Raw genomic sequence first — 24,219 nt, 5'->3', positions numbered from 1 at the left:
TGTATTTCCAAAAAAACTTCAGTGTTGGAAACAGTTTCCCAGAATTTGAAATCGGTCACTGAAGAAGTTAATAGTTATTTGGAGGGGGTGTCAGTCCTGATTGTTGGGTAGCCTTTGCTGGTAACAACAACAAAAACTACAACAGCACCACTCCCATCCTATGTTGTGGGAAGGGAGGTGGTGAGGTTCGTTGTTCCTCCACTTTCCTTTATTCTGCTGTATGTAGGTATTTTAAAAGCAATATCAACTCAGAGATAGACTTTTAAGGCAGTATTTGATAATGGTGTGATTTTTTGATAAATTTTAGCTACAAAATCCATATTTCAGGTGTCAAGTGCCAGTTTTACAAATAAACAGCTGCTTTGTTCTTTTGCAAACGTATTCACATGATTTGAGAGGTTCTTTGGAAGACAGTCTTTAAAGTTTCTGGGTTTTGGGGTTTTTTTTTGGGGGGGGTGGTGGATTTTTTTTTTCCCCTGAACATAGTTTCTTGATTATAACTGATTAAAGAACTAGTAAATTCACCACGATGGAAGAAAATATAAATATCAGGGAATGTAATTACACTAGAGGCTTTAGGCAACTCTAAATGAATATAGTTTAAACTATTAAAGAGGCTTCTATTTTAATTTATGTATTTTATTTTAAAGGATAAGAATTTTAAAAGGTTAAAAAAAGTTTAAACAGATGAAAAATGCTTCAAATCTGTGTATGTCCAATCCAGGTAAAGTTTGTGTTAAATGAACTTGTGACAAAATTCAATTTAATTTTTTACAGTCTCTGTTCACTAACTGTGTGAGAAAGCTAATTGGGTAAGTATGAGACACTTAACCTTAACATCTAACATGTAGTAATGTGTTTTAACCGCCTTCTGGTTTCAGAGAAAATGGTAAATATGTTGTTGTTTTTTAAATTGCTGTTTGATTATAGTTTTGTGAGGGGAACATCAGTTGACATGACATTTATTTCTGTTAAAATTATTAGTTCCCTGTTTGTATTATTTTCAGTGATCTTTGTTCTGCGTGCTGTCAAACCAGATAATTTCTCTTTTTCACTTTAGGGTGATTTGAATTGGGTACATCACTCAACCCCAAATGGAAAATTGCAAACAAAGTTACCAAAGAAAAATACTCTTTCACCTGAGAAAAGCAGGCACAGCTTAGCAACAAAGAACTACGAGCAGCCTACAATAGCTTCTAAATCACGTTCTCCATCTCCATACACAAAAAGACGAATGTGTGAGCTATCAGAAGAAGCCAGGCAACGACTGGCCCATTTAAACCTTGGTCCTTATGAATTCAGAAGAGAAACTGATAAACCTCCATTTGTAGTTAGACGGGTTTGTATTCTCTCCAAAGTGCTTCCAGCTTAAGCTCAGATCAAATATTGTTCTTTCACTAAATACTGCTCCAAAAATTCATTCAGCTCTTAGTTTAGATGAATAATTTTTCTCTCCTTAACAGTCTGTCACATAGTGATTTAAATGTAAAATTAACTAAAATAAAATTTCTTTTATCTGCATTAGAAACAGACAAAGATCAAATTCTTTCATGAATATCTTGGTTAAATTCTCTGAGGCCCCATTTCTTTTCTTCCAGCGCACTAGACAGGATAATAGGTGTATAAATTCAGCTTGGAAGTAATTGATATTAGTATTAAAAATTCCTGAATAAGACTTTAAAGAAAGAGTGTCTAGTCACATTAGGAACACTTACACTTCCTCTCTTTCAACTTTTTCTGTGTTGGCATCCTATGATCTTTGAAACACTTCCTTTGCTCAGAGCTACATCTTTAACACTTTGACTTAGAGTTCATAACCAATCTGACTTTAGCACCGGCATAAGGACTTTTTGTTAACCGTATGTGAAAAATTGTTCTGAAATGAGGTACTTGTTTAAAGAAACTGTGTTTAAGTGCTTTAATACGAAGGGGCCAGATTTTCTAGCTTCTTGGAGGATCATATTCTCATATATATTTTTTTTCTCTTTATTTTTCTTATGATTGCAACAATCCTTTATTTTTAGAATACTGCTTTGAACATGTAGGGGCAGAGATGGGATTTTTCTGATTCTGTGCTATGATATTACGATTTGGCTACAATTTGGACACTACCCCTGCCCCAGCCATTGAGATAATTTAGTGTTTAATTAGTTTGCTTCTCACTTTATTTAATTTTTTCTAGTTTATGTACAAATGAATTAATAATATCTTGTCAAATTTTAGAATTCTTTTTCTAGTTTTAGTCTATGTATAGGTATCTTTTAGAAATTCAGATCAGCCTTAATAAGCCATTAATCATTCATCAACCTACTGTTTATCTCTCTCAGATATTTTTCTTTTAACTCCTTTTAACCAATTCTCCTGTTTTTTTGATCTATAGGTGAAGCTCACAGTTTAATTATAGCATCTTTAAACACTTTATTGATTTTGATTGCTTGGTTATGCTTGTACAAAAAAGGAAAAAGCTTGTCTCTTAATGTAGCATGTCCTGACTGTCATGGCCTGTCTAGATTGAGAATGCTCCTTTTAGGGCATTTTTACTGCTGAGGACTCTTTTGGCCTGGAGATTTTGTGTTACGTGAAGATTAAAAAGATTAAAATTAGAGTATGTTAAATGTAACTTTTTTAATTAGGAAGAGATTCAGCTCTCTCTTGGTGAGATCTGAACTATTTGGAATAAATATGAGATACCAAGAACTGTTTGAAAAGGCTGCAGACATTATAGATGAAGGAGAAACTATCTGCATTTTTTTTCTTTGAACAATATGATATTCAGGTTTCTAGACCTTTCTTGTACTGTTTTTGTTTATGCACAGTAATGCTAATAATACACATGAGCAAAGTGTTGTGAAAATAGTTTTAAATGGTATTTAAATAAGAATAAAATATTTCAGAACGGACTAGATGTGATCTTATGAACGAAAACAGAAAAAAATAGAAATTGATATATCTGATACTGAGCATTTTAACAGTATTTTTGCTTAAAGTTGAACAACCAAGTCCTGGTATTAAACTTCATACCTGGTGTCCCACACAAGAAAGCACAGTGGAAGCCTGGAACAAGGTAGACCATGGTCAGTATTTTCTACTATATATCTCATTAACGCTTTTGTTTTCTGCAGTAGTTTAGTGAGGTTATGTTGTTTGGGGGGTTTTGTTTTGGTTTTTTATTTATTAAAAAAAAGTCAGTCTATAATGGAGAAAAAGCTGTTCTTTCTTCCTAGGAATAGGAAGAATAATGAATAAGCTACTGCTGCAAAAGGTGCTTTTGAATAGTTCTTTACCTCATGAAACTTGGAACATAGTTCTACATGATAGGAAAGTAGGAGTAGAAAATACCAAAGCCCAGGCGAGTGCTCTGTTTCACTGCACTTGTTTTGATGAGTTGGATAGTGGAGCAAATCTGCACCACAGTCTGTGGGTGTGTTCATCAGGCTTGAAGTATTGACCATTTTGAAGTTCAAGGGCTCTGTTTCTTCAAAAATGAATAATGTTTATTTCAGCGGTATTTGTGAGTAGTGGATCAGTGACTTACCATTATTAATGAGCATCCAGGATGTGCTCGAATACCTGCTTCGGCATTCATTGGTATCAGTAAGCGAAGGTTTAATAAAAGGTGTGGGACCAGAAATTTAAGGAAGTACCCTAAAACTTGAGTTTATCGTGTGTGTCTGGCAATATGAGGATTTTAATGAGCCTCATCAGTATTTGTTTGTTATGTGTGCTCTGCCTCATTTTTTATTTTGCCTCCCTGCTAATTATAAATTGTTATATAGCAAATCATTATGAACTTGTTATTTTACATTTGTTCTTTGTAGTAGCACTGGGTGCAGGATTTTAAAGGTTTCACATTCCCCTTCGGGTCATACTTATCAATCTGTAGTAGCTGGATAATGCAACAGATCTATTATCATCTGATACCATTGCGTACTTATAAAATGAGTTGATGGTTTCTGGCCAGTGGTTAGGAGACTGAAATCTACCTCACTATTAATATCCAGAGGATTCGCTGGTCACCTGCCTGTGTCTTGAGGCTTAACTGTAACTTCTGAAAAAAACAGATTCCTAGGATTACAAATCTTAATACTGACAGTACAGTTTAGTCCTTTTTTGCTTTTGTGCAGGTAGCTAATAGAGGGATGTCTTTACATTGCTGTACAGCATAGAAGTACCTCTTTGGGCTTGGGTCACAGTATGAGGGTTCACTACAGACTGATATAACCGATCAAGAAGCCAGACATAATTTAATGTCAGTCCCTCAGGGGTGAGGTGCATATTGACATTGGTGAAACATCCTAACCCGGTATGGACCTAATAGTTTCCCCACGTATGTTTCCATGGGCTTTGTACTCATGTTTGTGGGTCAGTGGTGAGGGAAGGAATGAAGAGGTGATAGGAGGGAGAGGTGGTCATTGGGAAGCTTGTTCAGAAAAGATTAGTAAGATAGTGTAATGTACATAAGAGTTTTTGGGAATGGTAGAGCTTGATTTTATATTGATTTAGGCAGTTAATAGCTTAACAAAATGTGCTACTTCTGTCTATGCAGAAGACGGTGCTTACACTGATTCATTGTTATAAACATTGTATTCCATTAAATGTGAAGTCATTGTTTTCAGCTAAAGAAAGTGATTTCCTGAAATATTCTGAGGAGACTGTTTAGAATTTCACAATGTATAGTAATAAATTGCTTTAGTACTGTTTGGAAGGAGAGGTAAGCTGTTTTGTAAAAGATTTCATAAAACTTAGGACATTTGGATTTTCGTTTGCATTTCTTCTGGGATGCACCTTTTTTCTTTCCCCAGATCCTTCTCTTCTCGGCAGCTACAGACCCAAGAAAGCCAAAGTGAGTACTTTGAAGTGCTATTGTTTACAAATTGTTTTTTGGGAAGCTCTGAGTGAGAAGGATTGTCCTGTGTAGGTATTTTTGAAACTTTATCTACTATAGTATCAAATGCAAGAAAAGGGACATTTTAAATCTTATTTAACCTGGTTTAGGCCTGCTGAGAGAATATTTACAAATAGAAATGTGAAACTTAACACTCCATAAGATATTCATGCCTGTAGGTACAGAACTTGCTTCTCCTTGGCATTAAGGCTTGTGACAAGGCTGTAGAAGAGCTTTTAAAGACAGTTTGCATTTGCCTTCCCGGTCATTCTGAGAGCACACTTTATTCTGGAATTGTATGCAAAGGTAGCACTGGTACAACTGGCAAGCCACTGTTCCGTTATTTCACGTCCTTGCTTTTTCAGATTTTAGCTGCTTTGTGTATTAAATGGATCTGAAGATTAATGTCAGGGTTCCTTTGGTTTTTGGTGGTTTTTATTCTTTCCATCCTCATTTAGTTGTTTTTGCCTGTGTTCCTGAAGTACTGCAGAAATTGTGGATTTAGGCATTTAATTATTTATGCCCTCTTAGATTTCCTAATGGCTGGGAAAACTAATGATAACAGGGAGGAGGAAAGAAGGGGAATTAAAAGGATAAACCTTGATATATATTAAGCGCACTTATGTCAGATTCTAAACTTTTATTACCAAGGATTGCAGTTTTGCGTACCACGTGAGTCTAATATATTGTGCCACTTTTGGATTGTTCCATGGCTGTAAATAAGAAACTGTAAAGAAAATAGAGAATTTCTACTAAATATGCTAAATATGTTGGGGTTTTGTGGGTTTTTTTAATGATGGCTATTTTAAGGTTGTGTTGTCCCCCCCATCCCTCTGCGCCCCAATGGGAAAGTAGATTTTAGGAGCAGTCATCGTTTGGAGAATGCAGATAGCTGAGCTACAGGTTAATTCATCATGTTCTTGATGCCTCTAATCACTTGTGATTCTCACAAAATCAGGGCTGAAGAGAACGTATCTTTTTCTTGCCAGAAATACAGCTTTGTTTAAGAGCAGCTGTTTCCCAAAGCTGAGGGAAAAAAACCCTGCAGCCTGGAAAGAGCTAATGAATAACTTGATTATTTTTGGTCTGGTTTTGTTGTGTTTTTTTGTTTTTTTCCTCAGCTTTGTGAAACAGCTCTTGTAAAAGTCCCCATTCCAGGTAAAAGGGGGTAACCCATGGAGACATTTTAGTGATATGTTTCAGGTAAAGAGGAACTATGAAAGGAGTAACTAGTATAGGGAAAACTGAGTAGATGAGCAGATGGGCCTGAGTTTTCCCTTGAGGAACAGCAAAGAATGAGGCAAAAAAGTCTAAGAACAAGGGTTCCCACACTGAGGAGAGGTCTGAGGTTTGTGTTGTTCAGATTCCCAGGCATCATTCTGAACCTGTGAGATTCCTGGGAGGGGTAAGCCTTTAAATTGTGCAGTCAGAAAAGGTGATAAAAGGCCTGTTACACTAGACTTTGCCATAAGATGATGTGTTAGATACCAACAGAGTCCTCTAAGGCTTGTTGATTTAATTTAAACCAGGGCTCTTTCTATGAAATGCGGGTCCTTGTTCTTTCCCCAGCAGGCAGATATTTCTGCATGTATGTGCAACCTTTAACCTTTTGGTTTGAAAAATAAAAACACGAAAACTGCACATCTTGATATTCATAATAAATGTTAGCAAGGTTTGGTGTTTGTTTTTTTACAGGCAAAATCTACTCATGGAAAAGACTTTGACAGGTCTGATGTTTGCCGTGAGGATGTGATCTCAGATCCACCCAACAGACAGTCCCATTCTGGTTCATTAGAGCATTCAGCACCTCCAGCGTTTCAGAAGCATTCTCTAAGTTCTGTGCTAAATCGATCTTCTCTAAGGGAAAGGTAATGACTTGGTTTTGTTTGTGAAATTCTGGAATTATTAACATGAGCAGATGATAACAGTACTTGCATGACTATCGTTTGCATGTTTGGAGGTGTGCAGGCTGAAGAGACTGAAAAATCTTTCCCCAACAACTATGTTGTCCTTTGACTTTTCCTCAGGTGCTGTGTTTGCCGTCACCTCCCTGCTAAGTGAATACAATCCTAATAATATGTCAGTGAAAAGGATCTTTAACATCTCTGTTGCTAATCTTCTCTGAAACAATGAAGCCCCAGATTTCAGGCTGCCAATGTCCATCTAAAACAGAGAGTACTTAAATAAATAATCACTGTTTCAGAGGCGATTAGAATCTCAGGAATGTAAATATAGATACATGTTAAGTAGGCTTTACGGGAGGTACTTGGAAACCTTTTTTCCTTCTGACTGTTGTTCAGCCTAGTGTTTGTAAGCACATACTTGTGGCTATTCTGTAGTTGGGTGTGACACTAGTGTGCATAACATACTTGGGCTAGCTTTAATCTAGTCAGTGTATTTTCCAGTCTTTCTGCTTTATTGACATCCTAAAATGTTGTTTTGCTTGAGTTGAAGTGTGGGCCTCTGTAGCAACTGTGTGTATATTAATTGCTATATTGAAATTAGTTTTCTTAGTAGTCTCCACTGACCCTAATGGGGTTGGGGTGGAGACATTTTCTAATATCCCTTAGTTCAGTGGATTTCAATCCCTGGGTTAATATTTTGGGCAGGCCTCACAGCTTCAGTGTCTCATGAGGGTGGGATGGAAGAAATGTCAAAAAGCAACAGATTTTTTCATGCTTAAGTCCTCCAGTCCTTCAAGGAGAGTATTCCCTACCTCCTGCTGAGTAGAACATGTACTTGGTGCACAATGCTTCTACTGTACATTCAGTTTAGTAAGTTACTAGATGGCTTTCTGGGAGCAGAACAACTACATACAAAGCTGAGCCTGAATAAGCAAATACATAAAATAATTGGGAGAAGCTGAGGATCAAACTGATATCCTGTCCTAGATGCTGAAGTGTTTACTGAGGCCCTACTTGGAGATGTACTTTGGTGGCTAGTTCACACTCATTCCAGGCTGTTTCATCCTTATTACCATTGGTACCTCAGTTAGTCAATGCTCACAGGGTGCATTTGATAGCCTACACACACAGCCTAGCGCTTTTTTTCAAAATAGAAAAATTGTCTCAGTTTTTTTCTTTAAAAATGACAGATGGCAGGTGGGGATTGAATTTTTAATATTTATAAAGATCAAGTTGGTGTTTTAACATCTTCCTCTGCTTGAAAACTTGCTTGTTTGTTATTCTGTGTAATAGTATTTCTTGAGAACTGTTATACAGAGATTAGGATGTATCTGGGGTTTGGAGGAGGTTTCTTTGTCATCTTGTCTACCTCCCCGCTCTCTCCTGGCATTGTTTGTGCATTAGTTACCAATGTCTGGGGAAGAGATATGGTAATGGTGACTTTTTTATCCTTCTTTTTTCAACTGGGCCTCTTTGGGTGAGGGTAAATTTTAAAATGGATTATATTTAAAGCTGACAGGGTCCCTTGTATTGATAGCAGGAAAGTCTTGTATGTTGTGAGCTGCTGTTAAATCCATAGTAATTTAGTCATCTGCCAGTTAATCTTGAAATTATCTGAATATTCTTGCTTTTTCTCTTTATGACCCCCTCTCCCGAAGAGATTTGTGATCTTCTCAAATTATGTTTTTTCTTCTTATTAGAAAAAATGTTCTCAGCTCTTTAGAGATGTAACGTCTCTTTATGTTAAAGATGTAAGCATTTACTTTTGTCATCAGAAAAAATTCAAAATGAGAAGGTAAAGGGCATAGTCTAAAAAATTTGATCTCTATTTCATGCTGCTGCGATAACAATGGCTTTAGCTGACTGTATACTGAGAGCTATAGTTGGAATGACAAACATGGATCAGAGGTCAGTGTTTGGAAATGCATGCAAACACTGCTGTTCAAATCATAGAAATACAGAGAAAATCAGTACTACTGAAAGTATACCAGTGTTAGTGTATTTGCAAGAATATAGAATCTTATCTCTCAGTATTTGGTGTTTATTTCCTCAATTTTATTTTGAATTACAAAGACAAAGAGCTTAGCATATCCAGGCTATTTTTTTTAATGCTAGTCAACCCACAGTCAATATGAAACTTGACTCCCCACCTCAACCTTTAGTTCCCTTTTTTCCCCTTTTTTTTTTTAAAGTATTGTGAAGTGAATGTCTGCCTTCTTGAGAGTACTTCCCAGAGCACTGCTGAAGAGTTGTTAAGCCACTGCAATACTTCTCAGTGATACAGAAATTGGGGTCTTGCTTAGGTCCTCTGAGCCCTTTTTCTAGCACTTCCCAGTCCCTTTCTGTGAGCCTGCTAAAGAGACTACAAATCAATCCTCTCCTCTTTTCCACTGGGTTTGAACCAAAAGCAGAACTGTAAACAGATTTACTGCTGAACAAGTCAGCAAAGTTTTGAATATTTATTTTTCATACTTTATTTTTACATTTTTCATTATTTAGGTCACCTGAGGAAAGCATTTGCTAGTGTTGCAAACTGACACTAAGCAGAGTGATGTGGCTGTACAAGTCTACTTCTTATTTTGATTCTAGCTCCTGTGCAGAGCAATGGTACATGCACACTCTTCAGTTCCCGCCCATGCCGTGTGGCCAGCTTCAGTCAATGCAGTTGACTTGCCCCTGCAGACTGGTTGGTTGCGCATAGATAAGTATCCTTTTGCACACAGATAAGCTGGACATGAGCCAGCAATGTGCGCTCGCAGCCCAGAAGGCCAATCGTATCCTGGGCTGCATCAAAAGAAGTGTGGCCAGCAGGTCGAGGGAGGTGATTCTGCCCCTCTACTCTGCTCTGGTGAGACCCCACCTGGAGTACTGCGTCCAGCTCTGGGGCCTGCAGCATCAGAAAGACACGGACCTGTTGGAGCGGGTCCAGAAGAGGGCCACGGAAATGATCAGGGGGATGGAACACCTCTCCTATGAAGAAAGGCTGGTGCTTCCAAATATATAGGCTGCTGTGCTTTGATTTAGGGCCTTGTCTGTGTGTAATTGTTTCTGCTTCATAGTACTATCCTGGCATTGTAAAAGCAGCATGCTTCCTCCACTTAAAATCCTTGCATTCTTACAGTATTTGAGTTGTAATGAAAACGTATCAACGTACAGGAACTGGTATGTACCAATATAGTCTCTAAAACACTTTTGCACTGGTACAGCTGCATCTGCACTATGGTTCATAGGCACCAGTCATTTTAAAAGAAAGTAAAACCAAATTTTGTCCTTTACTAAGTAGACCAGTAAAACTCTTAAGTGTAGCCCAGCCTTTCTATTGTGCCTCCATACAGACCACTATACACGAAGAACCAAGTTCATCGTACTGAATTGCCACTTCATGTCCTCTTAAATGAGAATAAAGCAACTTCTCCACTTACTGTGAATGCTGCATAAATGCCTACTTGGATATAAAATCTGTGAGGTTTATTTCTATTTCAGAATTAAATATATTTGGTTTTCTTGAGAATCTCTTTTTCCATGTATAAGTTCTTGCAGATTGTGGTTTTTCAGGTTATACTTAGCTTTAAGAGTTCTTTCTCCCTCTTCTCCCCAATTACAGTAGCGTTCTCTCCAATTGTGAATCTGGTACTACAGTACTTCATTGATTTCTGTCCTCTGATAGTTTGTCCTTGTATGTGATTTTGCTCGGCATGAAGTCTGTGTCTTTGAAGTTGATGAATTCTTCATGGAGGCCACATGCACTGAGTTGTTCACAAGGCTAGGAGGTGTGATGGTGGGGGAAGGGGTCACGATAGGCATTGCAAATGTTCTGCAGTAGGCTTTTACATTAATTCTACTGATATCAAATGTATTAGTATCTCCTGCTGAAATGATACTAACATTTTTGCTATGTGCAAGTGGATGATTGGATTGTCTGACATTTGAAAATTCCTATTTATTACAGCTCTCAAGTTCGCAAGCTGCTATTTGACTAGAGTACATGGGTGGATATATCCTATTTGTATTTCTAATGGAGTATTTCATCCTAATGGATAAAATTATACATGAAAATAACTAATCTTTAGCACAATCTTCAGGTTTCTTTTTTTTTCATCAAGGTAGATGTTGTCTGTATGACCTTAAAAAAAAAAATCTTTATCTCATAAAAGAAAATAAATGCCTTTAGTCACATTACAAGAGAAAATGGTTCTGTTTCCTTGATCGTACTCGACACAACATCTTTGAAATTAATCTTGAGAAGTCCTCTGATTGATCTGGCTTTTTCTAGGTCACTGAGCTATATTTCCAAAGTGTTTATACAATCTATTGGAATCAATAAACAATTTAAACTGATGTAACTGCAGAATGTTTGCAAGTCCGAGGGAAAATTGAAAGTATGACAAAGAATACAGCTGTAGAAGTTTATTTTGTTTATCAGGACAGTCATTGAAATGAAATGACTTTCCTTTCAACATTGCAATATGATAGTGACATCTTAATCACATAAATAAGTAGCTAGTCATTTTAAAAACTCGTTATTGGTGATTTTGGGCAAGTGGAATCCCTTTATTTATACTTTAAGAAGCTGTGCTTTGAAGCCTGTTTTATAAAATATTTCCAATAGGAGAGTTAGAGTATCATAAAAAGGTTTCACTTCAGATTATGGTTGGTTCATTTTTGCATGAAAATATTTCCAATAGGAGAGTTAGAGTATCATAAAAAGGTTTCACTTCAGATTATGGTTGTTACATTTCAGGCATGATTTTATTTTAGTTTGAGTTTTGGCTGGTGTAAATATTAACTTTATGACTTTAAATGTGGATTAGACTCTATAGTTACTACTAAAATTAGACAATAACAATACTAGAAAAACTAATTAAAAAGAAGCTGATACTGTTTTTAATCACACTTAAGGTTTTGCCGGGTTCCCCCCTCCTCCCCTTTTTTTTTTGTTGTAAATTGTTTGGGATATGTGAGAGTGGCTAACATTTCTTATACCACAGCGCACACTAGTGGATTGATCAATAAAATCACCTGAAGAAAGAAATCTAATAGTTCTTGAATTAAGTACTTAAATCTTCTTCTTCTTGCAGACATAGCCACGTATTTTCTAAATTAATACAACAGCAAGCTGGGTTTTCTTTTTTCCAAAAATAAATACATTTATCTCCAAGGATATTGGTAGATTTAAGATTAATAACAATGATCTGAAATCTTAAATATGAATTTCATAAAATTTATTTCCCAAAGGCAATCTATTCCAACTTCTCTTCTCAGTGCCAGCAACCTGGATGTTGGAAGAACAGCAGCTGCTGTATAAATAAGAGAAAATGCCATGACTTCATGGGTCTGTCTTTTATTTGTCAAATGGGAAGTGACTCACTCTTACTGCATTTAGGATGCAGATTTTTAAACATGCATTTCGGAGGTTCTTTAATATTAGTAAATGTTTGTAAATGCTGATGGGAAGTCATAAGATGATAGTACCACTCCAGCCCCTTTCCTTTACCTCTCTTCTTTTAAAATAAAGGTTTTTTTCAAAACACCACTAGTGATAGAGCGCATGCATTGTAATGCCGTACATCAAACTGGGTTTGACCGTGTTAGGGAAATGGATGTTCCTGCCTGCTTGAGGGACTTAGGCTTCTATTTCTTTAAATGCAATGCTTTCCTCCCCTGACAAAATTCACAAACCGTTTTGCTTTCTTTTAGGAAAAGTTATGTGAGATCTTTTAGTGCAACAGATTGTTAGATTCTAGTTTGCAAAAGAATAGAACAGTATGGATTTGCCATACACTCTGTTGGGTTTGAAATTAATTGTAAATGTTCAGGATGCTAATAAGAATGTTATAGACGGCTTTGTGAAAATTCTTGCCTGTAATGATCCAAAGATAAACAATGTTAAATGTCATTAGAAATACGGAAAATACATCCCCCTATAGATTATGTGATTCATCCTTCCAATACTGTGTGATTTCTTGGCACCCTTTGTTGAAGAAAAATAGAAGCATTCAGAAATAGAAGGTTTGATTTAAGGAAACTTATAAATAGGCTGAAAATATTGGGGCTCTTAGAACAGAGAGAGGTATTTCGGAAAGGTAGGCAATAATAAGTGAGTCCAAATAAGTTGATTAGATACAAGAAAACAGAAGAAAGTTACTCAAAAGCTGAGAACTGGTCACTTTCTACTTATATTTCTATCTCTCTCTGGTAATAGAAGGAATGATCCAAAAGATTGCAAAGTGCTCCCAGCCCTGCCTGTAACCTTCAAGGCAGCCTCGCACTTCCCATTTTCAGGATCCTGCTTCCTTTAATTTTAAAGTTGCCAAGTTACTTGTTTTGGACTGAAGCTTTCTCTGTGTACTTGGTTTGTTCTTTTTGGAAGGAGCTGTACAGATCTTTAGCTGTATTGAAATTCTGGAAGTTTGATGAAGGTAAACTAAGCCAGGCATGATCAGATTGGGGATTTCAGAGACTGAATAATACAGGGAATGTGATAAATTAGAGAGAAGAGGGCAGAAGGGCTTGCAGTCTCAGTCCCACAAACCCATCCAGAGCCCAGTGTAGAATCTCAGGGTTCAGAATCATGATGTTTCTCCACTGCATCAAATTTGTGAAGCCAACTATCAAAGCATGTCGCTGTGCTCCTAATCCACCCAGTGTATGGCAGCCCAGTACTGCCGTTGGCTGTTGTTCCATTAGCTCAAATTGCAGTAGTATGGCTTGCCAGCTTGCGGCTTGCCTGGTGACCCGTATTCATATTAGCATGATACCACATCATGAGTTTTTATTTTCTTGGTGCAAAGTCAGGTTCTCAGAGGTTAGGAAACATTGAAATGAAGATGCACAATCTTTATTTAGTGCCCTGTTTCTATCCACTGTGATGAGATCGTGTAAGTAAATATTTCATACCTTTTCCCCGATAATTCTTTCCTTATGTCGATCTCTCTTTTTTTTCTTTTTTTTTTTTAAATAAAACATTTTTGAGTGTACTAACATGTGGAGGTTGGTGTGTAAATGATCCTCTTTTTAAAATCTTAGTTGCCTCCCTTAACAGTCTGAGAATAACTATTGCTATGAAATTTCTGCCAGCTTCTGAACTTGCTGAGAAGGATGAAGGTTTTTTTTTTTAGTGAAGTGGAAAAAAATGTGCTGCAAAACAAAAAAGGCAAAATCCAAAAGTAGCTGTTGGTTTTAAGTCACTCATATCAAGTAAGCTACCTGGGTTTTAATGTAAAAAAGCAACTTAAAATGCAGTTCCATCTTGTGAAATAAAGATTGTGAATTTGCAGTTTTTTAACTCCATGGGCTTTCCAATTTGCACGCATTGGGGTTATCTTCCTGTTGATTTATTCTAGTAAAAAGAGTTTCATGTGTGTAATACTTCCTTTAAAAAGAGGAAAATGAAACCTGATCACTGGGAATAGAATAACTATATAGCTTTTCTATTCTATAGGGACAATACAAATATTATGGAAATATTACTCAAGTTACAAAATCATCAACATTTTCTGTGTTTCGCATCTTCTGTTGGTATTGTGGATGCATACCATTTATTCACTGCTTTGAAATGTTTCTTTACTTGTACCCCAGAGGAGAAAAAGAACCAAATCTAAACATTGTGTATGTTCCAAATAGAAGGAAGTAATGCATGCTTCATAATTAAAAAAAAAAAAATCTGAGTCAAAAGCATGTTTGAGCTTTTCAACAAGAAAATATTTCTTCTGTTTGTTTTTCCTCTTCCTCTTGCAGATTTAGCTCTGGTTGGCCTTCACCAGTAAATGGAGATGAGATCCATAAAAGAGTGAAAAATATTTTAAGGACACACAGTGCTAGACAGCGCCTAATATTTGTAAGTTTGACTGCAAACTAAATCCTTTTTTTTCTCCAAGATGGCTGAGGAAGAGAACTGTGCCTACAGTCTTGGATTTATTATAATGTCCTTTGAGACAGCCTTGATTGTAGAAATATGGATTCAGTATATAAGCTGAACTGTTTCACACTGATTTAAGTAGTCTCCTTATGTGTAGCCTTTATGGACAGCTGGTATAGGTAACCCTCTCACAGGGTATTGAGGACAATTACTTTTTTTTTTTTAATCTGTGGTTCTCCACTTCCAATTTAGGCAAAAAATATTTTACAGATCTGTAGAACATCAAGGCTTAACGTGTTGTGCGGCTGCACATCAGCAGCTGCTTGTGTCCAGCTGTTTGTAGAGCTAATATTATTCTTCAGATGTGTGCTTTTTTCCCTTAATTACCTGGCTTCCAATGAACAGAGCTCTTCATCTAATGAGATTATGCCCAGGATCAAAATATTTTGTCCTTGAGTCTGATGGAATTTTGAAGTGTGGTTTTAGACAGATAAAAATTTTTGCTATTGCTATTTTGAGAAACCCAGTTGTGGCACAGGATCTCCCTGGCCAAAGCATTGTACAAACTGAGTAACAAGGTGGTTCATCTGCAAAGAACTTAGGGTCTTAAGTGTGAGGTGAGGTAAAAGAAAGGTAAGGTAAAAGGATGTAAGGATGAGAGGTAGGTAAGATTAAGATTAGGAGCTCTGATGAAATTACTGTTTTTGTCTCATAATCTAACACACAAATGTTATTGATCAGTTAGAAGAGACATGAGTCTCTCAAAGTGGAGAAAGACATCTTTTTTGCCTCAGTTTCTCCTCTTAGAAAAAGGAGTGTTGACAGAAATCTGCTTTTGAATGTTGCTGCAATTTTAAGTTACTACTGTCCCCAACTGTCCACCTTTCCCCTCTGACGTAGTTTACTGTATCAGTGGGAAGCGTGATAAAGAACGTAAGAGCCCTGGCTTCCCCACCTCACGCTTCAGCACAGAAATGGCAGGCGTAACACTGGTGCGCTGGCATATGAGCTGTGCTGGCTGGGATGTGGTGACTCCACTGACTACAGTAAAGTGGCAGAGGGCTGGGGCAGAAGTGAAGGTTGTCTTCTCAATCCATTGCTGCAAAGTGTACCGAAGAACATCTGTCTTTGCGCTGAAGTCTCGATTTATTTATTTATGTATTTATTTATTTCCCAAATTTAGCCATCCTGGGCAGCTCCTTGTGTTGCCTGCATGCTCTCTTAAGCTGATTATTTTCTCATTTCTGTTCAATCTTCGTTTTTAGCTTAGTTGTTGTGCTTTTTGTTTAAACTCAGAAAAACCTTTTCTCATGCATGCTAAGACTGATCTAGTTCATGCTGTACCTCCCTGAGTTTGTATACGAACGTTATGATCTTGTAAGCTGCTGCCTCTCAAATAGAAGATGCCCATCACATTTTTCTGTGTTTCAGCCACTCCAAAATAGGTACAAATCACGTCAAATGCTTCTCTGATGTTTCAATGAACTTAAGATAACAAATTGGATTTCATAACGGTCCAGCACCTACATGTAATGAAAGTTTGCACAGCCTGAACTATCTCCAGTGGTCCTTGACCACTTTCCTTGAACAGTAGACCATGACTTTACGATATAAGATTTACTAGTTTGTTAGGAAAGCTGGATGGCTGGTTATACGGTCTCTCCATACAGTCATAGACTATTAAATATAGTAATGGGTAAAGGAGAATTTGATCATTTTCTTCCTATTTACTTATTTTACTGACGTAATTTAAAACATTCTACTCTAGAATGACTTACACATATGCTGGTATTCACTTGTTACTGCAATTGCACAAATGCACACAAATTTGCAAGCGTGGTGTTAGATCCTTGAAGCATGGTGCTTTCTGTTAGCACACCTTGTCGCTTCCAGTATCAAAACACTTGCTGAATACTCACCGGGATTAATAAGCAGAGATGATGCTTTTCTGTTTCCTCTCCTGCTGGAAAACCTCATGTTTCTGCCCTAAAAAATCCAGATATCAGGGTATTGGGCAAGATTTTTTAAAGTCCTTAATTACCAACCTGGTCAGAACAATGCTGGAAAAGGACCATTTTTCTCACTCCATTTTCTTCCACTGAGGAAAAAGAATGGGAGGATGTTACAGAGAAGTCTTACGGTGTTTGATAATCATGTACAGCTAACTTGTGAAAGCTGTGCTAACAGCAGCTGACCTGCTTTAAAAAAAAAAAAATCAGGTCTACTTGCAGTGAGCACTGTAAAATACACCAGGATTGGTTGTGCCTTCCCCAGATGGCCCAAAATCTAGGCTGTATTGTTACGCAGTGGATGGATGAGGTAAACGGATCATCTTGAAAGTGAGGGAATAGTAAAGCAAGTGGTGAGTAGATTTTGGCTCCAGTCTGGATCCTCTTCCAAACTTTGAAAGGTTAAAAAGTATCTCTTATTCTCTTTCATTCCAAAGAGCCTAATGCTAAATAACCATTCCCAGACGCATCCAGCTGTGTTTTCCAAAATTTCGTTTCCATAGTGCTCTGTAAAAATAGTGTGACTGGAGCTCTGCTGCAGATTCCTTAGGGTGTCCACTGCAGCTTTCTGCTGTGACATTCTGACAGTATTGTAATGTTTCCATCTTTTTTTGCTTTCCAGAACATAATTTGCCTCTGGCAAATGCTGCAGAGTTTTATTTACCACTGTACCCCATTTCCTCTTCAGTGCTTTGTAGTCTGTGACTGCTGAAGGAAGAGAGTTTTCCTGTTTACAAACACACTTATTACCGTGTATTTCACCACAATAAATTGTGTTAGGTTTTTCCTCACCCATATGCCTGCCGTTCAGCTTGCTCTGCATCTTATTGCCATCTACCACTATATTTATTGTCATTTCTCCCAGTTTTGTGTTACCAGCAAGCGTGATTATTTTTACTGCACAGTCTTTTTTCCAGTTTTTTTCTTCTATAGCATGAAAGATTATTTTGTTTACTAATCCTTATAGCAATTGGCTTCTGCTAAAAGCGTCACTTAATATCACCTCTTAAGTAGTGTCTCTGCTCTTCAGAGTAGAGTGAACGTGGTTGTGTGTGGTGGAATTTCTACCATCCTGTCTCAGTTAAGCAACTGGCTCCCTTCACATGAGGTGTTTTGTTTCTTACTTACTTAAGAGGGCAAGTATGGGTTAATTAATGTCTAGATAGCATTTGGAAGGTAAGACTGCTTTCTAGCGACTCCTAAGAATACCACTGAAGGGTCATTAAGTGTATCATAGATATTTTTTAAAGTTGGGTAAGCATGTTCTCCGCCCTGTATATGGAATCAAAGTATTCCAATGTGTAGAATGCTTCTGTCTGGTAAAATGCATTAAATGGATAACGATAGCTCATTACAAAAACAAATAATGTTTTAGGTTCTTTTTCCCCTCTTCTGTAAGAAACAAAAGTAAGTCAGCGAGCAGCAGGTTTCATAGCATTTAACCAACATGTTTGTTGGAGATTACTGAAGCTTGTGCTGTCTGCATAGTTCTTTAGATCTACACTGTCTAGAAATTCTTTCCAGTGTATTAGCTGAAAATTATTAGCTGAGTTGTACTGAACTTAATTAAAAGTGTTCATAAATGGCATTTGGCTCATTACACTTTGTCCCTTTCTCCCCCAAGAAATGTAAGCAATTTAATAGTCTTCTACTAAACGGAAAGAAAGTATTTTTGAAATAAGATCATTGTAATAAGAAACCAATGTAATGAGAATTTGATTTCTGTTTTTTTTAGGATGAGAGTAACGCATCAAAAGGAGACTTGACTAAGACAAGAGAATCTTCGCATGAAGCACCCTTATCCATGAGTGAACTGCAGAGCAGGTACGGAGTTTTTCTCTGACCAAGACAGAACAGTCATACTCATAATATTGCCCTTTAAACGTAGCTAAAAATTTCTCTTCCTATTTTGAGTTATGTAGTATATTGCACTGGGAAAAGGCTTCTGTAGGAATTAGTCCTACCAAGCTTTTTCACCTAAAAGCAAAATACAGTTAACTATCATTATGCCTTTCATGCTGTTTGGCACTGTGTCAGTATAGTCTTCATAAAACACTGATTTTTGGAACTGGACTTGGTCATAAAAATGATCCTTGGGCAGTAGTTTTTGAATTTTATCAACCAGAGAGAAAATGTCACTTTAAAAATAACTAACTGGTTATTTTTTCTTAAAACTATGGGAGTGCAACAATAAATTGAAGTTTGTTTAACAATATGGTTTTGGGCTGTTTTGTTGTAGTGTTTTTTTTCCCCCAAAACACATATTTGGAAAAGAGAAGCATCTTAATAAACACAGCAAATATAATATTATGGTTTAGTGATTCAGCATGCCATATTTCAGAAGACGTCTTGAAAACCTGAGATCTTGAAAACCTGGTTCATGTAGGTTAATTATTCTGTGTACTCCTCACATATATGACTAGGGTTTCATTCGAATATTTTACTTAAAAGACACCAATTTAATTGATTTTGACAACGTCTGTAGTAGAAGTTATCAATATTGATGTTCTCTATGTATGCACACAGTATTTTGTAGAACATTTTGGGTACTTGTTGGAGGAAAGATACTAAGTAATGTTTTTTTCCCTACAACCCAAAATGTAAAGCCATTTTTTGGGTTGTATGGCTTTTCTATTTTTCTCTATATTGAGAGAGAAGTGCTAGAACTCTGGTGCTAAATTTGAGAGGTCTTGACATTAGGGGAAAAAAGGTTTTATTTTGATAATTAAATGTGAAGCAGTATTTTGTAACATGCTTCCTGAATCACCACTGTATACCACTGAAAGGAAGGTAATTCAATATGGGTATCATAGTGAACTTCTACTTGCAATTAGTAAGCTCTAAGAAGTTAATTTATGATTTGTTGGCTTTTTTTAAAACTCCGGTAATTTGTAGTCACCTCTGCGCAAGGGATCTAGTTAGTCTTAGATTTTCACATGTATGTGAAGTTGCTACTGAAGTTGTTAGTATTTATACCTGTGCTCACTCCTGTATTCTGCGTGTAGCCTTTTTGCTCCTTTATCCTTTGTCCTAAGAGATGCTGCAATTAAATCGTGTAGGATGTGTTTGTGAGAGAGAAAGTGCAAGTTTTTGTTTTGAGGCAGCTTTGGGACTTTGAGATTGATGCTGAAACTGCAGACCATGAAAAAAGAAGAAACAAATCCTAATACTACAGAATCAAGAAGTGATAGGATATGAAATGTGGCACTCAAGTTGGGAAAGGACTGCTCCTTGGGTTTAGAGGCCGGCAGCACTAGTCCCATTCACTGAAGGGCGAGACGTAAAAGGACTTGAGGACAGTCTGATTGCTGAGTGTTTGCCACAGTGCTCATAAACAGGATATAAGGACAGAGACAGAGTTCATAGAAGGACATGGTACTGTCGACCAAATGTTGGCAGTAAAGTAGATGATTGAAAACCACTGGGAGTAAGGAAAAGGTTCGTGTTTTGTGAAATATTTAGTATATGATTCACTCAGAAAAGAACTTCTGGGACTCTTAAAGGAGATGTATGAAGGAACAAAAGCATATGACAGGTATTTCAGAGCAGGGAGTTGCGTGCAGAAATCCTGCTGTTAATATGATTTGTGAGTGTAATTCCCAGATTGCTTAGCTCAGGTTGTCAGCTGGTTTCCAGTTGAGACAGGAGAGGGACTCTTCCCTAGCTTGGCTGTATCTTTGTCCACACCAGTGCTAAGTACCTCATATGCAAGGACTGGCTAATGGAAATACATGCACACACACATATCACCCCCCAAAAAAAAGAAGGGAAAATGAAGCTTATGGTTTTTTCTTTTTTTTTTTTTTTTTTTTTAAGTCTTTGTCAGTACCAGAATAAGGAACTTGTGAAAGTTACTATTGTTTTTTGAGTCTTTCCTTTACTGCAGTTAAAGTGGTTGGATTTTGAGTGTCTCTATGTAGATTAAGCTTTTAGTAGCAGAAAAGGCAAGCACAAGGCTGACTGCAGGAAGTGGATTCCAAGGAAAAGAGTGTCAGAGCTGTTTATTGTAGCGTTACAAGTGCTGTTTCTAGTGCTGTGCTTATTTGTTGGCCTGAGAATTCTCCATCAGGAGTGAGGTAACATGAACTGCAGAAAGGAGGAGGTAAAACTTCAGTTGTTGATGGGTCCCCAGGGTATTGACTTGTCTACATTTAACACAGGCCTGTATAACTTTTCTATTGATTTTGCTGTTTGGTAGGTTTGTTTCTTTGTGTCCAAACTGTGAAGCACAGTTTGCCCTCTCCAGGATGATAAACAGGTTTAAATTTTCTTCATGCTGTTGACTGTCTTCAAATGTTGGAGCTTTTTTGAAAAAGTGTGAAAGTGGCCTTCCTCCCTTTTTAATATTGGAGCCACATAAAGATCATCTTGTTGTTGTTTCATGTGGTGTAGATTGGCATCACCATAATATTTGAATGTAAGAAATCTAAAAGCAAAAACGATTCCTTCTTTTGTTTTCCATGGGACAGCGGAAACTTAGAAATGTGAATTTAGAAAATGGATCCTACATCTTCCTCTTCTTCCCTCACCATTTTCCTTTCTTAAAGTGAAAATCTTGTGTTTTGATGCAGCTAGCTAGAAGTATATTCGTGAGTCCTTTGACACAAGGTTTCTTTCAATTTTGTCACAGGTTTTTACTGATATTAACTTGAGGACAAAGTTTTAAGTACTGGTTTGACCATAGTAGATTAATAAATGATATGTATATAAGAAAATGTAAAGCTTCCCTGTGAAATGTAATCCATTTCCTAAGTGAAGATGGTCACTGTAAGCTTCACATTTCCAGTTTCATTTCCCAGACTGAGAACATTCACAAAAGGCTGAAGATAACGCAGTCCTAATTTTTAAGTGTCTGAAGTGCCTAAATCTCTGAGCAGGTGTGAAAAATGCCACCTCAGTAGTCATTTTTTGCTTATGATTTTTGAGCTACTTGTTTCATGCTTTGTTACAGGAAAATGGCTCATTTCATTGTATGACACAAGCCTTTGTTTTGAAAGTTCCAAGAGAAGGCAAATAGTCATGAAGTTTAGATATACATACTTCAGATTTGTCAGTGTTTCATAATGATTTTCGGAGAACAAATTTCACTTCATAGATCTAGGAAATAATTTCTCAAAGCAACTGAAATATGAGACGGTATTTGTGTTTAGTATTAAAACAGTGACACAGAAGATGGGGTGGGGAGGAACACTCAATTGCCACTATATCATAATATGTTTGGTAGAATACTTAATCCAAGATGCTTCCGATAGAGCACTTTACAGCTGCAACCACAGTAATTTAATATACCTCTGATAGATTGTCTTCATATTGAAATAGCTGCTTGTGGTTACATTTTGACCTTCAAAGGACACAAAAATCCTACTGTGCTGCTCTTGCATAGGCTTAGTGCCTAGTCACACTGCCTATCAAAACACAGCAAAATTACTGCATGCTCTTTGAAAATTAATTCTCTTTCTGTTTGGGAGGTATTATCAAGTGCACTCAGATAAGTGGGGGAGACTTTGTGTGAATGAATAACGTGGGGCTCCCATTTCTTAGAAGTAGCTGCAGTGCAGTTTTATCAATTTGTGAAAGGTAATCCGTGATTAGCAAGATCTACATTTGGATTTCTGCTGGTTTTGTGCTTCTGATTCCTCTTCCTTCTCTTGATTTGATCATTATTTCTTATCGCCTTTCTGTTGACAGTTCACCAATACAGCAGAACACTACTGTTCACTTGGATAATGGTGAATATTGGTCTAGTCGTGCAGCTGTATACAAAGGGAAGCCTCACAGAGCGATCTTTGAAGAGAGTCTCGAGAAAATATACAGAAACATGTACCGAAAAGCTTCTGGCACTGTTTTGGACCAAAAAACGCACTCCTGATAGCAATTCGCCTGGAAATGCACAGTACACAGTGTTCATATTTGTAATGAAACTTATTTTTATGTAACAAATATTTGTACTCTATTTTTAAGGTGTAATTCCGGTTGGGCAGGGTTTTGGAGAAATGGGGTTTTGGCCTGGGTTGCCAAAAGGAAACTATTAACATCCCTCCGCATGCCACCCTAACCCCCCCCCTCCCCAAAAAACCCCAAAACCCAACAGCAACTAAGCCCCTCCACAGTTAATCAAGATGGTGTTGCTCCTTTGAGACTATGAAAAGATAGTAATTTGAAGACTAACAGGTCTGCTGGACATTCCTGTCTGACATCAACTCAGGTTTCAGCTGCAGCCAATTCTTATTAAATAATTAAAGCTATTTAGTAACATAAACAGAATTGGTTGAAGAAGCAATATGTCCTAGTGTTCAGAGAGGGGGTCTAAAGAGGAAGGTGAATGTGAGTGTTGATTTAAAAGCATCCCATCTGGGACAAAGGGAATTGTTTTCTAGAAAATTGCCTTTGGATTGTTTATGTTTGAGACGGGCAGAAACTCTGATACTGACCTACAGACATGCTTTCAAAGTGGTTTCAAGCACTTTTAGTCACAAATTTTCTAATACTGTCAAATTTTAAAATAAACCAGCCCAGCCCAACAGCCTTTGTATCAGAAGAAGGTTGCCTTCACACACCCTGTGCATTTGGAAGTTTCCAGGTTCTCTTGAATGCAGCCATGACATTTGCCAATATACTTGTAATTTTAAAAAATATGAATAAGGAGTGTGGAGGGGGAAAGACTGGAGCTAGTCAGCAAGCTCCTCATATACCCCATACAGGCCTTCTGAAGTTCCTGCATCACAATGCCACCTAATTTGGAGCCTGTCCTTCCCAGTCTGCTGGGATCCTGTTGGCAGAAATCGCATCGTTTTTGCTAAAGGCCACCAAATGTTCATCAGCAGTTCGATGCTTTCCCCAGGGATGGAACCTTTTCAGCCTTGCATTGAACAGATCCCACATTAGCAGACAGGGGCAAATTGCCCATCTATTGAAAAGTGGAATGTTTTAAAAGGGCAAGAGTGTCCATCTCCTGCTTCCTTTCAGAAACGGGAAAAAACAAATGCCTGTTCTGGCTCCTTCCCTGACTGAACGAACAGATTCAGTTACACCAATGCCATTTTACCTGTTATGATTGGATAAAGGATAAAGCATAAAGCTAGCAGTACAGATGGCAGAACATATGACTGTAACCTGCCAGCATGCCTAGATAAACAAAAAGTTGGTCTACTCTGCCTTCCATCCTTTAATGCTGAGACAACATAATTGATATGAGAAAGCAGTTGGTGAGCAATTATGCTAGTGGGAAAGCACGTTGAAAGACTGTGTGCTTCTGTTTCAGGAAAGGGGACTCTCAAAGGAAGTGTCTTGCCTATAGACATTTCTATTCCCTGTAACTGTTAAACCAGTTGAAGTGGATTAACACTGATAACTTCCTGTCCCTGATGCCATTTAGCACATTAGTGCTTTCAAAGGGCATTAGTTGCACAGTCTTATGCTATGGGTAAGTGTTGAGTCATTCTATGAAGTAGTAGTATGCTTTTTTTTGCAGAAGTGAAAAATAAAACTTACCCAAGCTGTGCCACTGAAGGCATGGTGGCCATGGAGTATTGTGCTACCCGTACCTGGTACTCATTCATTAGC

General features: G+C 37.4%; 1 protein-coding gene across 1 annotated transcript in view; it reads left to right on the top strand.

Moving 5' to 3' along the window:
* The window catches only part of SPATA6 (spermatogenesis associated 6), a 33,051-nt gene extending 10,396 nt beyond the window's left edge, over positions 1–22,655 (top strand). Inside the window, exons 6-12 of the mRNA XM_009287339.2 lie at positions 1,061–1,343; positions 2,988–3,074; positions 4,803–4,843; positions 6,581–6,753; positions 14,527–14,626; positions 18,392–18,480; positions 22,345–22,655. Coding sequence (XP_009285614.1) covers positions 1,061–1,343; positions 2,988–3,074; positions 4,803–4,843; positions 6,581–6,753; positions 14,527–14,626; positions 18,392–18,480; positions 22,345–22,525 — 954 coding nt within the window. The 3' untranslated portion in view covers positions 22,526–22,655. The remainder of the gene's footprint in view (positions 1–1,060; positions 1,344–2,987; positions 3,075–4,802; positions 4,844–6,580; positions 6,754–14,526; positions 14,627–18,391; positions 18,481–22,344) is intronic.
* The last annotated feature ends 1,564 nt before the right edge of the window (positions 22,656–24,219 follow it).

This window comes from Aptenodytes forsteri, unplaced genomic scaffold (assembly GCF_000699145.1).
Source record: "Aptenodytes forsteri isolate BGI_AS27 unplaced genomic scaffold, ASM69914v1 Scaffold119, whole genome shotgun sequence".
Classification (NCBI taxonomy): domain Eukaryota; kingdom Metazoa; phylum Chordata; class Aves; order Sphenisciformes; family Spheniscidae; genus Aptenodytes; species Aptenodytes forsteri.
Note: the sequence above shows the minus strand (reverse complement) of the source record. Positions and strands in the feature narration are given on the sequence as shown.